General features: G+C 41.9%; 1 protein-coding gene across 3 annotated transcripts in view; it reads left to right on the top strand.

Moving 5' to 3' along the window:
- The window catches only part of med13a (mediator complex subunit 13a), a 94,207-nt gene extending 79,580 nt beyond the window's left edge, over positions 1 to 14,627 (top strand). For all 3 annotated transcript variants that reach the window (XM_074612244.1, XM_074612241.1, XM_074612242.1), the window contains 13 exons: positions 506 to 729; positions 969 to 1,158; positions 2,178 to 2,604; positions 2,750 to 2,981; positions 5,179 to 5,370; positions 6,198 to 6,421; positions 7,995 to 8,137; positions 8,256 to 8,414; positions 10,415 to 10,603; positions 11,127 to 11,269; positions 11,490 to 11,654; positions 12,573 to 12,673; positions 13,508 to 14,627. In XM_074612244.1, the coding sequence (XP_074468345.1) occupies positions 506 to 729; positions 969 to 1,158; positions 2,178 to 2,604; positions 2,750 to 2,981; positions 5,179 to 5,370; positions 6,198 to 6,421; positions 7,995 to 8,137; positions 8,256 to 8,414; positions 10,415 to 10,603; positions 11,127 to 11,269; positions 11,490 to 11,654; positions 12,573 to 12,673; positions 13,508 to 13,640 (2,522 nt within the window). In that variant the 3' untranslated portion in view covers positions 13,641 to 14,627. The remainder of the gene's footprint in view (positions 1 to 505; positions 730 to 968; positions 1,159 to 2,177; positions 2,605 to 2,749; positions 2,982 to 5,178; positions 5,371 to 6,197; positions 6,422 to 7,994; positions 8,138 to 8,255; positions 8,415 to 10,414; positions 10,604 to 11,126; positions 11,270 to 11,489; positions 11,655 to 12,572; positions 12,674 to 13,507) is intronic.
- Positions 14,628 to 15,463: the final 836 nt, after the last annotated feature.

The raw sequence follows: 15,463 nt of genomic DNA, 5'->3' as shown, positions 1-15,463 counted from the left end.
CTCATGCCGTCTTAAAAAAAGGACAATGTTTATACTCAATGTTGGCGATATAGTCATTTACTACATCTCACGTAGAACAAGCAACAATACATTGAGTATATTCGATATATCGCCCACCCCTGATTAATATCAGATATTAGTGAATCAGTGTTTTCCACCACATGTACGATGGAGGTTTCAGACTAAGATTCTGGGAGAAACTGTGAGTGGGTGATGACAGCGTTTGGTGTCTGTGAGTGTGACATTTGGAATGTGTGTGTCTTTTGGGTAGAAAAACTCTGGATGTTGTCAGGTCAATAGGCAGTGTGGTCCAGATGTCAGCTCTGTTGGGAGGAGCTGTCACATCGTTGGGCGACATCACATTCTGATGCACAGAGGAGGCAGGGGAGCTGACACCTTACCTGTAAACAGCACGCGCTCACTGTTCTTTCTTTCTCTTTCGACCTCCTCCACACTTGGTTTCCCCCCTCTTTCTCCTCCTCCTTCCACCTCACCACCACCACAGGCACAGACGAGTCCCCAGAGCCCCTACCCATCCCCACCTTCCTGGTGGGTTATGAGTATGACTTTGTGGTGCTGTCACCGTTCGGTCTGCCCTACTGGGAGAAACTGTTGCTGGATCCCTTTGGCTCCCAGCGGGACATTGGGTACCTGGTGGTTTGTCCTGACAACGAGGCCTTGCTCAGCGGCGCCAAGAGCTTCTTCCGAGACCTCACCGCTGTCTACGAGGTAGGGACTCTGAAAGAAACACTTCAGTGTTAACAGTGTCTAAATGTAACAGTGCTTTATGTCTCTCCACCGCAGGTTTGGCAGTTAATTGTGCAGATAGAATAATTATCTCAGATAATTCAGGATCACTTTCTATTGGAACAACTTTAACTACACTGCAGCCTCCTTTCGTTAACTATTGTTATGTACCAGTTCACACACTCATGGTGTTTGTCATTTTTGTCTGTATTTTTCTACAGTCATGTCGACTGGGCCAGCACCGACCCATTTCCAAAGGCTACCCCGATGGCCTTGTCCTTGTCGGCGGCAACGGAGCCAAGAACCTCATGGATCAGCCGGTCAGCGACTGGTTCCTCAAGGCTGCCAGCAGCAACAACGACGCCTTCACTAAGCTCAAACTCTATGCACAAGTGTGCCGCCACAACCTCGGTACGTGTCATTTATAGGGGTGTAAGAAAATATCGATACACTTGAGTATCACAATATTATGTTTTGCGATACTGTATAGATTCTCAAATACGCTGTATGGATTTTTAATTAACCTCTTAAAAATCCTACCCGTCTTTCAGAGGTTGTAGCAGGATCAGTTTTAGAAGGTAGTGGCATCATATGAAACTAAAAAACCTAAGGAATCCATTGGTACCAACCATGTCATACTAGCTTGTCGTGAAGAACATTAAATAACGCTCCATATTTATGCAACATTTTGGTGAGGAAAAACTTGCATGGCCATTTTCAAAGGCGTCCTTTGACCTCTGACCTCAAGATTTGTGAATGATAATGGGTTCTCTGGGTACCCACAAGTCTCCCCTTTACAGACATGCCCAATTTATGATAATCACATGCAGTTTGCGGCAATACAAATGTGTTATTGTCACCTATTTTAAAATGGTGTATTTGAAAAGTCCTGCATACTGGGGTCCCTAAACTGTCTTAGACCTGCATAAAGTCCAATTGTTATCTGGTGTAATGATGTGACTTTTTTTTACTCAGATTTTAGACATATGATGGTGTTTCTTTATGAAATGAGTTTTCCTAAAATTTGATTTGAAAAAAACCCGCAATAATATCGCCTTTCTTACAGTATCGCAATATATTGAATCGTTACCCCTGTATCATGATACGTAACGTATCGCCAGATGCCAATACACAGCCTTAGTCATTTACAGGCTGCCGGGTAACTGCTGCATCTTTGATTCTACATGGTCCCTGATTCTTCTGTTCCTCGATGCTCGGCACAGTCAGCTCTTTGTTGCAGAATTTCCACCTTGGACACCACTTGGTTTAGTTATAAAAAGGCAAGCTGGAGAGCCTTGACTGTTTGAAAGAGAGCTTGAAGTCATTGAAGAAGGAGGTCAAGTTGAAATGGAGTAAACGGAGTATATTTTAATTTTATTTTATGATTGGTGTTATTAATGGAAATCCGATGCTGTGCTTTCTCCCTTTAGCTCCATACCTCTCATCACAGCCATTGGACAGTTCCCTCCTCACACAGCCCAGTCCCCCGCCCTCGTCCAGCCAGTCGTCATCCACACAACTGTCTAGCTCTGCCTCCAGCTCGGTCGGCCAGCAGGGCTCGACGAACTCTGCGGGCTCCTCCGTTCCCAACAACAACAACAACAGCAGCAACAACGGTGGGTCCGGGAATGGCTCGGCGTCATCCAACAGTCTGGTGACATCCTCAGGCCAGCCTGGCAGCGGGATGCCGTCTGCCAAGCCCAGCTCTTTTCCCCCCTTTGGGAGCATAGGCACCCAGGGCCAGGGAGGTGGCCCCCAGAGTGGACAGCTGGGACAGCAGGCTGGTACCCAGAACACTGGCACCTCAGGGGACAACTCCAGCAGCCAGGCCCAGGGGCCCACGGAGCCTCCTGAAAGGTACTGCAGCACACACAAGTCTGCACAGCATCAACTCAAAAAAGCAGAATGTATTTGAGCTGTACATAAGTGACAGGAAGTCACAAGGTTGTACAAGATTGGTTTAATAATACTGTGCGTGTGATCTTCCTGTGCCCCCCTCCAGCACTTTGGAACGAGAGAAGGTAGGGGTGCCCACGGACGGGGAGTCCCACGCCATCACGTATCCACCTGCCATCGTTGTTTACATCGTGGACCCCTTCAGCTACGAGGAGGCCGACGGCGGCCCGGGGCCAGTGCCGGCCCACTCCAGTGTGTGGACGCTGGGTTTGCTACGCTGCTACCTTGAGATGCTTCAGTTCCTGCCCCCACACATCCGCAATTCTATTTCTGTACAGGTAAGTGAAGTTCCCGGGAGAGCCACAGCTACAGTTTTATTGCTGACCATATTGTATTTCATTATCATGAAGGCAATTGCATGAGTGAAAATACATTAATTGTATACGCAATGTCAGTGTGTCAATTGCTCCTTAATGTTTAACAGATTATGCTCAATGGCATCATTGATGACATATCCATCATCATCAGAAGCAGTATATTGTTCATGAGTGTACCCTGAGTGGCCAGAAAAATAGAAACGGCAGAAACAAACAATGTAATGCAATACAATAGCAATAAATGCTACCTTACTTAAAATACTCTACATATTTGTATATGGAAAGTTTTTAAGGCTATGCTCTGACGCTCCTCTTGCCAATGCCACATATAACTTTATCTTAAGAGGACTTTTTCCAACTACAAAAGCGGTTTATTAGCCCAGTGTTTCCCCTATATTCATTCTGCAGCGGCACACCGCTCATTAATATCCTCTGCTCTGTGGATAGTGGAGCTTAGCCTCTCCACACACATACGGAGCTGAGCAGAGGAGAAACAGGTGAAGTGAAGATAACGTTGTCGGTACCGGTTACAAACCGGCTCGGTTGTGAACGACACGCTGTCTTGCTGACAGATTTGGTGTTTTGTAGCTGAGCTAGACCAGAGAATATTCAGTTAAAACAGATCGGTGGGTGCTGTTTTGCCCTCACTGTTCTCTGTGAAGTTTGCTGAAAGTGATATAATGAAGCCCGGTGTGTTTTATGTGGAGTGAGCACTGCGCCAGACTCCGTTAAAAAAAAAAAATAGCCTTTTAAATTCTACATTGCTTGTCAGGAAGCGGTTATATGGTGACTGACGAGGCAATTTGACCTTGTGCGCTCTGATTAATTTGGCATGCAGCTAACACATCAGTCATAATTTAGTTTAAATAAAAACTCAACTCCTAGCATTTGTCTCCTGGTGTTCTTCCCCACTGGCGAACCAGCTTTAAAAGTGACATATTTCCTTTTTAAATATGTGCTATGCGGTGGGTCTAATTTATGCCGATGTGAAGAGTGGTTCATGTGGATTTCGAATAAGTAACTTATGAATATTTAAAGAAACTTTAAAGTGTTAAATTTGAGTTCAGCCCACTTATGTGTCGGTATTCGCTGCGGCAAGAATCTATGGAAGAAGGATGATTATTTCCTAACTATTCATTATTTTATGGGCCATAAGTATTTAAGCCCAGCAAGACTAAGGGAGGCTAATTGCATTAGACACACAGCATTGTAGGCTAGAAAATATCATACATGCTACAATGACTTCTATCGCCAGCAGCTCAGCTTTTACATTAATTTTTTTTATACAAATATTGTCCGCCATATACTGTATACCCCGGTGAAATGTCAGGAAGCCTAATGCAATCCAACACTTCTACACCAGCCGTTTTTTACCGCACTTTTAGAGCGGAGCACATTTATCATGTGCTTTTGGTTCCTCTTTTTTGTATCAATAGATACTTATTCTTTTACATAAATACTATTACATATTTTTTACCTAGAAATATATTATGCACTGCCTCTGCCCAGTCACGGTGCAGTTCAGCCTGCCCCACCACATTAAACTCCTACACATGTTTTATCTGTAAGACTCACGTTTTGATGCCTTCATTCATCATCTGTGGTGTGAAAAACACATCATGTTTCCGCACAGAACAGAAATGAGTCACACTGCTCTGTGTCACTTTCCCCTCCGTGTCCATCACTCCTCTCTGTTTCCATCACAGTTAGTTTTGTAGTCATTTTGAGTCAGTTCACAGCCTGTCGTGCTGCATTATTCTGTACAATGACGCAGCTAAAAAAAAGAAAAAGTGCAGTGATTCGACTGACAAGAAAGAGGTTCAGCTCACTCAACTTCTCGACCGATTATTCAATTCATCAACATTAGGGGGCAGCCCTAATTTACACAGAGCTTTTATATATTGGTCACTAAGTTTGTACGTTAATGCAAATTATTAATGTATTGTAAGTTACACAACTGAAAATAAAGTGAGTTAAAAAAAAATTTTTCTTACTCTTTTATGCTCATTTGCCACTTTTCTATAAGGAGTAGTAACTAGTAGTAGTAGTAGTAACTAATAACAAGATATTGCATTTCTAGAAGCATTGTTGGAGAGAGTGTAGAGAGAGTGTTACACGTGTTGCTTATGTCTAACAACTTGTCTTGTTTTTACCTCAGATTGTCCCCTGTCAGTACCTGCTTCAGCCAGTACGAGGTGAAGACCGTCACATCTACGCCCAGCACCTCAAATCTCTCGCCTTCTCCGTCTTCGCTCAGTGTAGACGGCCACTGCCCACCTCCACCAACGTGAAGTCACTGACGGGCTTCGGCCCGGGCCTGGCCATCGACACTGCGCTGAAGAGCCCGGAGGTAAATGCAACAAATAGTCAAGTCGTAGCAGTTGCTCTGTAATTGTTTTGACATAATCCATCTGTAAAGAGAAAGAAAGAAAGGTGTTGTTATAGCGTGAAGTTGCAGTTCAGCTCTTTAGCTGATCAGTAACATACTCTGTCGGCTGTGTGCTTTAGCATTAACATGCTGGCATTGTCCTCTGATCGATAGGCAAGCAAACAGAGGCTGACACTGTGGCCCTAACAGCAGCATTTCAGTTGCTTTCAGCCCTCCCGCCAATAATGAACCCGACCTGATATGACCCAGCCTTCTGCCCTGGCTGTGTTCAGTTTACCACAGGAAAGAAAGAAGGCAACGAGATATAGAGTTTTTAGTGCTAACCATCCTCGCAGTTTTTTCTTCTGGAACTGGACCAAGGGAACTTGTAACCCTATGCTACGCCAGAGTTTTCTTTCCATTATCTGCTTGGCTAGCTCCCTGAGACCTCCATAATGGGATCTCGACTCCAGGTTTAGACAAAGGGGCACTTCAGATCAGGACCTAATTCAGTGGACTTCCTTCCTAACGGTCAGCGCTACCCTTTCCCTTTAACACGCTGGCACACCTTGAGCTGTCTTGCTGGGAGAACTGGGATATGGATGGGACAATTGGAGTGTCACAAGGGACATTTTTGCTTGTAAAGATGCCTAGAATGTGAATTCAGCAGGAATTAGGATTGAAAGAAAGGATGTCCTGTGGCTGTGAAAGTCCAGCAGCTTAACATATCAGGAGAATGTCAATTTTTTTATCCATTTGTGTAAAGGGTCTGAACATTTATCCTTACATCTTCATCTCCCAATCTGCAGAGGCCGGAGTGTCTACGTCTTTATACACCTCCGTTCATTCTAGCACCGGTAAAGGACAAGCAGACGGAGCTCGGAGAGACGTTCGGGGAGGCATCGCAGAAATACAACGTGCTGTTTGTGGGATACTGTCTGTCCCACGACCAACGCTGGCTCCTGGCGACATGCACTGACCTGTATGGGGAACTCCTAGAAACCTGCATCATCAACATAGATGTACCCAACAGGTACGACTACCAACACCATCTGCATGATATTAAAACCTACCAGCTTCACAGTCTTTATTACCATCAAAAGGAATCACTCAACGCCACTGAACTGTCCCCCACACTCATCACACACTTATGAAACTCTGTGTACTAGAAGAGGTACAGAAACAGTTATAAGTTGTCTTGCCTTAAAGGTAAAATATGTATTCGCATTAAAATGTCTAAAAACGACTAGACCTATGTTATATATTTTGTTGAGTTGTGTTCTTACATTATCCCAAATGTTTCCAACAATTTTCAAACCCAGAGAAATCTGTAATTATAATCAAAGTAGCGGTGCGTTTCATTTGGTCGCCTGTCAATGGCGTCATATCCCTATGCGCATGCGTCAGCGTTGTGGTTCTCTGCCAGAAGCTGTCATAAATTCACTTTTTATCCAGTTGTAAGCCACATTTTTACGATACACTTTTTAGATCTTGGTCATTTTTAATTGTGTATTTTAAACAGATAAGGGATTTCAGTCATCGAACATCTGGATCTTAAGTTATCAGAGAAACAAGCTGAGCAAACGTTAGCGGCAACTTGGCCTGCAGCCCCACCGAGACGTCCCGTTTCCACCAAACGGCATCGACGAAATACAGATTTTTAACGTGAAACTGCGTCATTCTGTGTGTTTACCGGTTTTAATCATCGGGTCCGTTTGTTTTGGAGAGGAGGAGACCTCTGCGGATAATTCGGCTCTCAGTAAAAACCTCCTGAAAGATAAACACTAAAGGAATCCCAACTGGGAGAAACTGACTGCAAGGACGACAATTGTGGTGAAGACGTCAACTCCCATTATCCCACGCTACTTCATGACGTCACCAAACTCTGTCTTTTGTTAGTGTTTTGATGGAAAGACCTCTAGCGGCAGAAAATTACATATTGTGCGTTTAACAGGTGTGACACAACTAAGAAAAATAATGTACAGTTATCATGTAACAAAGTGACAGCTGACAGAAAACATGCCACGTAATGTTTTTGTTTATAGTGCAATTATTGTGAATAGTAAACAATCTGATCCATCGCATTTGTCTGAACACTATAGCACCAACACCAGTGTTGTATATGTTTGAAAGCGTCTTGCCGTCATCCTCCACATTCTCGACCGGTTCATTTTTCACGGTGAATATCCCATATTCAGTCACAGCTGCACAACAGATGTGTGTGACCTTACAAAAGGTACACGGCAGCTGTCACCGACACTTAAAATGTGTCTGCTCGATATGAAAATTGTGATTTTTTTTTTGCAACAATTGTGTCATGCCAGCTGTCAATTGACATTTTTCACTTAGGTGTAAATTAGGCTTGAGAGGGAAAAGCACACAGCTGTCAGTCAAGCATGGTCTGCACAGGCCCACACATTCAGGAGGTTCACCTTCACCTGCTTGAAGAGCTTGGGCTCAAAAATTGTTAATGCAGCTCTTTTGACTAAGAGCTGGGCACACTATACAGTATGTACACTTGACTTCCTGATTTGCGTGTCTTTTAATGTTTGTTCTGAATACTTTGAGAAGTGGTTTTGACATGCGTGTCAATGCATGTTCCGCAGGGCAAGGAGGAAAAAAGGCTCTGTTCGGCGGCTCGGCCTGCAGAAGCTGTGGGATTGGTGCTTGGGACTAGTGCAGATGACATCAGTCCCCTGGAGGGTGGTGATTGGCCGACTGGGCAGGATAGGACACGGAGAGTTAAAAGGTAAGGAGGACTAGTTTATTCATGCTAAAATATCTTTTCATGACAAAAAAATATTCGAGGCATTCAAGTGTTTTTCATGTTCATTCATCCGTGTTGCTCTCCTCTCTTGATGTTCCAGACTGGAGTATTCTGCTGAGCAGGAGAAACCTCCAGTCACTGAGTCGCCGGCTGAAGGAAATGTGTCGGATGTGTGGCATCTCATCCTCAGATACTCCCAGCATCCTCAGCGTGTGCTTGGTTGCCATGGAGCCCCAGGGATCATTTATCATCATGCCAGGTACAGTGTGTGTGCACATGACAAAGATTAGCAATACACTTGCTATGTGTTTTAACTAGAGCTGTCAAAGTTAACGCGATAATAATGTGTTAAAGCAAATTCCTTTTAACACCACTAATTTCTTTAACGCATTAAGGCAATCGATCATTCGGAGGTTGTAGCTGGCTCAGTTTTAATGCGTGAGTAAAGATACTGGCATCATATGAAACTAGAAAACTGGTACCAACCATGTCGTACTAAAGGAGGCTAAATAACACACCCACATTTTGGCGAGGAAAAACTGGCATGGCCATTTTCAAAGGGGTCCCTTGACGTCTGACCTCAAGATAAGTGTATGAAAATGGGTTCAATGGGTACCCACGAGGCTCCCCTTTACAGACATGCCCACTTTATGATAATCACATGCAGTTTGGGGCAAGTCATAGTCAACTCAACACATTGACACACTGACAGCTGTTGTTGCCTGTTGGGCTGCAGTTTGCCATGTTATGATTTGAGCATATTTTTTATGCTAAATGCAGTACCTGTGAGGGTTTCTGGACAATATTTGTCATTGTTTTGTGTTGGTAATTGATTTCCAATAATAAATATATACATACATTTGCATAAAGCAAGCATATTTGCCCACCCCCATGTTGATAAGAGTATTAAATACTTGACAAATCTCCCTTTAAGGTACATTTTGAACAGATGAAAAATGATTATGACGATTATTTGCGATTAATCTATTGATAGCCCTAGTTTAAACATACACGTCTCATCTGAGTCGCATTACTCTACCAAGAAAGGCTGCGCTGAGGTGTGTTCATGTCTGTTTGAGTGTGTATGTGTGTGAGTGTTGGGTGTGATGGATGGCAGCAGCATATCACAATGCGTGTCCCCTCCTTGTCCAGATCAGATTGATGGCAGGGAAGATCATGTACCTTTCGCTCATAAAGCACTACCTCTCAGATGCCCATTGATCTCAATGCGGTGTGATGGAGAGCCAGATCAATGGGTTTATTTTGGGAGACGAGTGGGGGGATTGTCGGTGCATCATACCAGGGCTGTGTTGAGCGATGCTGGGCTGAGGACATCTCCTTCCTAAAAAGCTCTTGAAGCTGAAAGAGATTAGCAAGGCTGTGTTAGCCTCAGATGGCCAGTACTAGGGGTTTTTACATCACTGAAACATAGAACTTAAACTTAAGAGAGTTGTTGGCACTAGTGGTAACAGCTGTTCTGACATTTTAAATCCAGTTTCTTTTATGAATATGAAATACACATGCGGAAACCTACCACTGTGAATTGTAAAATCAAGACATTAATACTTCATTTCAGTCATTTCGACATGTCATTTCATTCAATTTTCAATGCTGTAGTTGAAAATGACTATTTTAATCACAATTGTAAAGCTTTTACTTGGTGCTCAGTTGAAGAACAGGATTATTACAGACCCCAACCACCCCGGCCACAAACTGTTCTGCCTGACGGTACCGTAGCATCCGGTCCCGCACAACCAGGCTCAGGGACAGCTTCATCCCATAGGCCCATAAGACTGCTGAACGCTTCAGCTTCTGAATATTATTACTATTAACATACTCATTAGTATGTTGCAATGAAATTGAATCAATTAAAATCGGTGAAAGGACCTTACCTCCTGATACACAGTACAGTAGATGCCATGATATCACTTATGTAGATGTAAACTAAACATATCACAAGGGCTATAGAACCGAGCACCAACAGTTATTACAACCAATTCTTCATAAATTGATAAAAGGTAACATTTCAGTGATTTGTTTGGCTGGTTTCCTGTTTGATGCTTGAATGCTACAGAGAATGTTATATTCTTTTGTGGGCTATATGACGTCCTTGGCTCATGCATTGAGAATTTGCTCTGCTCAGACCAGTTAAAGGATTTAATCCATACTAGATATTGGGACTGTTACATGATTCCCATTTTGTTTGATTCTTCTTAGCCGCACTGTTTATTGACCCACCACTCTCTTGCTTCCCATCAGACTCCGTGTCGACGGGCTCAGTGTTTGGCCGCAGCACCACCTTGAACATGCAGACGTCCCAGCTGAGCACCCCGCAGGACACCTCCTGCACCCACATCCTGGTCTTCCCCACATCCGCCTTCGTCCAAGTGGCCAGCTCCAATTACACCAACATCGACCCCAACATCGACATCCTAAACGCCACCACTGGTCAGTCGCGCTCCTTCATCTGTCTTGCAGTCATTCTCTGGGAATCTCTTGTGTTTTTTATTATTTCAGTGTGTCTCATCCTTTTTGCTGGACCTTAAACGAAGTCACAGATGTCAAAGGGAAATGCAGCAATTACTGCGTTTCCCCTTTAATCTGCACTGTTTGTTTCCAAATCCTTCCTGTTTACTTTTCCAGTCTGTTTTGTTGTAGCGTGTGCTTACATTCTTTGTGCATCTACAGCACCCTCAAGCGTCTTCAGCTGATTTCCTTTTTGCAAATATATTAATTGCCAGAAATATCAAACCTGTTCACTCACATTCCATACTCTATACTAAAATTAGCAGAATTAACCCCATAATGACACTGAAGGTAAAAGCCAATGTCCAAATAATATTTTCTGAAATGTATATTGCCACAAAAAATAAGTATTTTAGATACTTTCAGAGACACATGGGGTGTAATAATTTAGTTTTAAAAAATCATCACCTGCAGACCTGTTGAATTATTCTCCTGTTCTCCTCAGATGGGTCCGATGCTATCGGGATCTTTGACCTGCTGGACCAGGAGAACGAGTTGGTGGACCCAGACATCATCAACATCTCGCCCACCACTTCACCAGTACACTCCCCTGGCTCTCATTACCACCACGGAGGGGATGGCAGTAAGGTGAGTCAACCTGTACATGCACACAGGCCATTGTGTATCATATACTTCTGTTGCATTGTTGAAAGTAGCCTTGGATTGATGTCGCACCTTGTGTCTCCCATTCCTCTGTATGTTGTTAAATGAGTCAGAATATAACAACATCTGATAGTACAACGTAGAGCACAACGTGTGATATGCCACATGGAAACAAAGCTAACCTTGAGTTTGTGTCTCGTTGCAGGGCCAGAGTACGGACCGTATGGAGTCTCATGAAGAGGTTCCTAACCTCCTGCAGCAGCCCCTGGCACTTGGCTACTTTGTCTCCACGGCTAAAGCCGGCCCACTACCTGACTGGTTCTGGTCAGCCTGTCCGCAGGCTCAGAACCAGTGTCCACTCTTCCTCAAGGTACCAGGCTCTGCCGCTCTCACATGTTTATATAATAGGCTTCTTTTAGGGCTGCCTTTTTACACAACTGCACGGTGAAAAATATATGAAACTAAAGACAACTTAGTGGAACAATTAAGGTAGGCCATGGGGCATTAGGGCTAATTAAAACAAACTGTAGGGAATTCATTACTTTTCCTTAAAGGAATAATTTGACATTTTTGGAAATATATGCTTTCTTGCTGTGAGTTAGATGAGAAGATTGATATCACTCTCATGCATTAAATATGAAGCTACAGCTTTTATCGGTTTAGCTTAGTTTAGCATAAAGACTGGAAATGGGGAAAAAGCTAGCCTGGCTCTGTCTAAAGATAACAAAATCCACCTATCAGCACCTCTAATTAACTAATTAACTTGTTATATCTTTAATTTGTATAAAAACAAAAGTGTAAAAATGACACATGGTTTTATAAGGGATCATATGGTGGACTATTTCTTGGCCAGGTGCAGTAACTTCCTGGAGTAACTTCCTTGCCGGGAAACCACACTGTGACAAAAAGACTCAAGGAAGCCACTGCTCCCAGGCCAAGAAATAGTCAAGCACGCAAATCCCTATAAAACCACAACTTTAAAAATGCAGTTATTAATATATAGGCCATTAATGAACTTCTAATCTGTTCTGAAGCATTTTGTAACTCTGCCCCAGCAAGTGTTTTTGCAGTAACTAAACCCTTGTGTGTAACCAAACATGGTAGATACAAGAAAACTTTTTGATTTGCACAGATGTCCCCCTTGCTTCTAGAATGAGCCACAGACTCGCTGCTGCTGTCACCGCTGTGTGAAAATAACTGTAATTATTTAGATGAGATGTAATAAAAGGTTAATAACTTCATTATAATGCCATTGACACCACCTCTTTCCCTGTGCTCCCTCTCTCAGGCCTCTTTGCACCTCCATGTGTCTTCAGTGCAATCAGATGAACTACTGCACAGCAAACACTCCCACCCCCTTGACTCCAATCAGACCTCAGATGTACTCAGGTAAACAACACCGGAACACACTTTGCTGCAAGTCAGATGCACAAAATACTATTAACCACCCAGCTGATTGTGTTTTCAGATTTTATTCAGATTGAAGTTGTTTTTTTGGATACAAATGATCAATCAATTAATCAATCAAACTTTATTTATATAGCACCTTTCGAACAAGTCAAATGCAATTCAAAGTGCTGGACAGACGATTGACAAAAATATTGTGTGTTAAAAATGGATTTAGAGACTAATGCACACCAAAACAACCAATATAAAAGTGCATTGAATAAGAAAGCAATAAGAGATGGGTATTTAAGATAATAAAATACAAGGAAATAAAATTAACAATAAAATAAATAAATAAAAATGATGAAACTACACAAAATAAGCAGATTGTATTAAGATAATAAAATGATAATAAAATAGAATAAAAGAGATTATAATGATCAGCAATAAAATGTTGATTAAATAAAATAGAGTAAAATAAACACTATAATGATGATGATGATAATAAAATAAGTATCAACAATAAAAACCATTAAATTATAAAACCATAAAACACTACATAAAAGCCAGACTAAATTGATGGGCTTTTAGTTTACGTTTAAAAATATCAATATTGATTGATGACGAATTGACGATATACATTACATTAAAATATATATTTTTAGGTTTCTTATGCATTTGGGTTAATTATAGCACAGGATAATTTTGAAAAATTAATTATTTTATTTTGTCAATTATTTTCTTATTTTATTTCTTTATATTTTTAACTCCAGTGTGTCACCCTATATGTAACTCCAAATTAAAGAGTAACTGCATTTCTTTTATATGTCTGAACAGATTTGTGCTGGAGCAGTACAACGCCCTCTCCTGGCTGACGTGTGACCCGGCTACACAGGACCGAAGATCATGTCTACCCATTCACTTTGTGGTGCTCAACCAGATGTACAACTTCATCATGAACATGTTGTAGCCAACAGCCTGTTACAGGCGGGATGTAGGGGAAACATTTCAAAGAAGAGGAAAGCGACGACTCTAGAAAAGAGTGTCATCAAGACTGAAGAAAACGGCAAGAACCAGACCAACGTACGGAGCTGGATCCTGCACCGAGATGGGATTAGACGGCTCTTACTGGTTGAGACAGCCCTGTCCCTGTGATTCAAAGACATGCACATAGAGACAAGGGAATAAATATGAGGGGGGAAACCAGAAGTTGAGTCGCAAATTAATGAACGTGAGAGAATGACAGATTGGTTGTCATGGTATGTAGCATGGCAGCACAGTCACTGGCCAGTCTGTATTGGAGAGACAAGTCTATCTGTAAAGTTATTGGAAGAAAAGGGACATATTTGATCAAGGAAAAAAACTCAAGAATGGATCTTTGGTTTTAAAACCTGAAATTCCTTTTTATTCCTTTGGATGAAATAGTATCCAAATGAAATGCCTGCATCTATCTTATTTATTGTAAGTTTTTAAATGTATAATTTGTCTTATTTCTTAACCTCTTTTATATATAAAAAATGGAGAAGGTTTATATCACCTTCCTGCTTTAAAGCAATTGGTCTAAGATATATGTAATCGTCTTAATTAAAAAAACAACCAGGAAAAAAAATCCCATAAAAATTAAATAAAGTCCCAGTAGGTTGCTTTTAGAGTATTATTTTTTGTAATGGAGACAGAATATTTGTATTGTCACAATGTACAGAAGAATTAGAGTGGAGAATTATGTTCCATGCCTTTGAGCATGGACGACTTACAGCAAAGCTGTAGCTACAGAGGACTTGTACAGCAATGAACTTCACTGTGTTCAAATAAAGAGGTACATTGTTGTATATAGTATTTTATACCACACATTTAGACACAAAAACCAAACGGCAATATATATAAATAATTATATATGAATGCCATGCCAGCAGTTGGTGGTGTGGCTTCTGTTTTAGGAATAAAGTGCGTCAACTTATTTTCCTGTGCTTGTGATTATTGCTTTGGGGAGGGGGACTGTGATGTGCAATTGGACAAAGGTCACCAATAGTGGAGTGGAAGGAGAACTATTGGCATCTCTTGGAGGTAGCTGACCTCAGGTTTGACCTTTATTTTAGGGGAGACAGAAAAAGAAAGCTAGAATGTGAGCACATGTAGACATGCAGTGTCCTTTTCAGCACATCCCTTTAGCTTAACATACCTCTCCTTTACTCTGATTGGCTGAGGTCTTTTGGCACCACTTCTGATTGGTTATGGATACATTTAGACCAGTCCCATTTTACTTCAATGTGAAAGTAAATGTGTGGTGTAAATGAACTTTAACCAGCTATGGATGGCTGCCCAGTGGATATGCAGTGTTTGTGCACAGAGGAACATCTACTGTCTGGATTTCTCCTGTTCAGAGGGAAACTACTTTGACTATTGGAAAAATCCATTGGTATTGCTCTCTTAACTTTGCATATTTGCCGACATTTGTTGGCTATAAAGATTTGACCATCAAATGTGTGTGGTCTTTTGAGTGTAGAAAATACATTCAATATTTAATAAAACCCTGAAAAATTATTTTCAGTCCCGTGCCATGTTTTCTTTTTGGGAATTCATGGTAGTTTGCAGTCACCGTCTGATTCTATTATACAGTAGGTCTGCAAGCTTGTTACCACACACACTATATTCACTAGTGGGAAAGAAGGCATTGGAATAACCCTGCATAATAAATCGAGTCAGATATCTTACTTGTAAATTGCTGAATTGCCTCGAGGTCGTGTAGTAGCAGCTGGCAATTCATTCTTTTGAGAATTTGCTGCATTTTTTCCT

This window comes from Sebastes fasciatus, chromosome 16 (assembly GCF_043250625.1).
Source record: "Sebastes fasciatus isolate fSebFas1 chromosome 16, fSebFas1.pri, whole genome shotgun sequence".
Classification (NCBI taxonomy): Eukaryota; Metazoa; Chordata; class Actinopteri; order Perciformes; family Sebastidae; genus Sebastes; species Sebastes fasciatus.
Note: the sequence above shows the minus strand (reverse complement) of the source record. Positions and strands in the feature narration are given on the sequence as shown.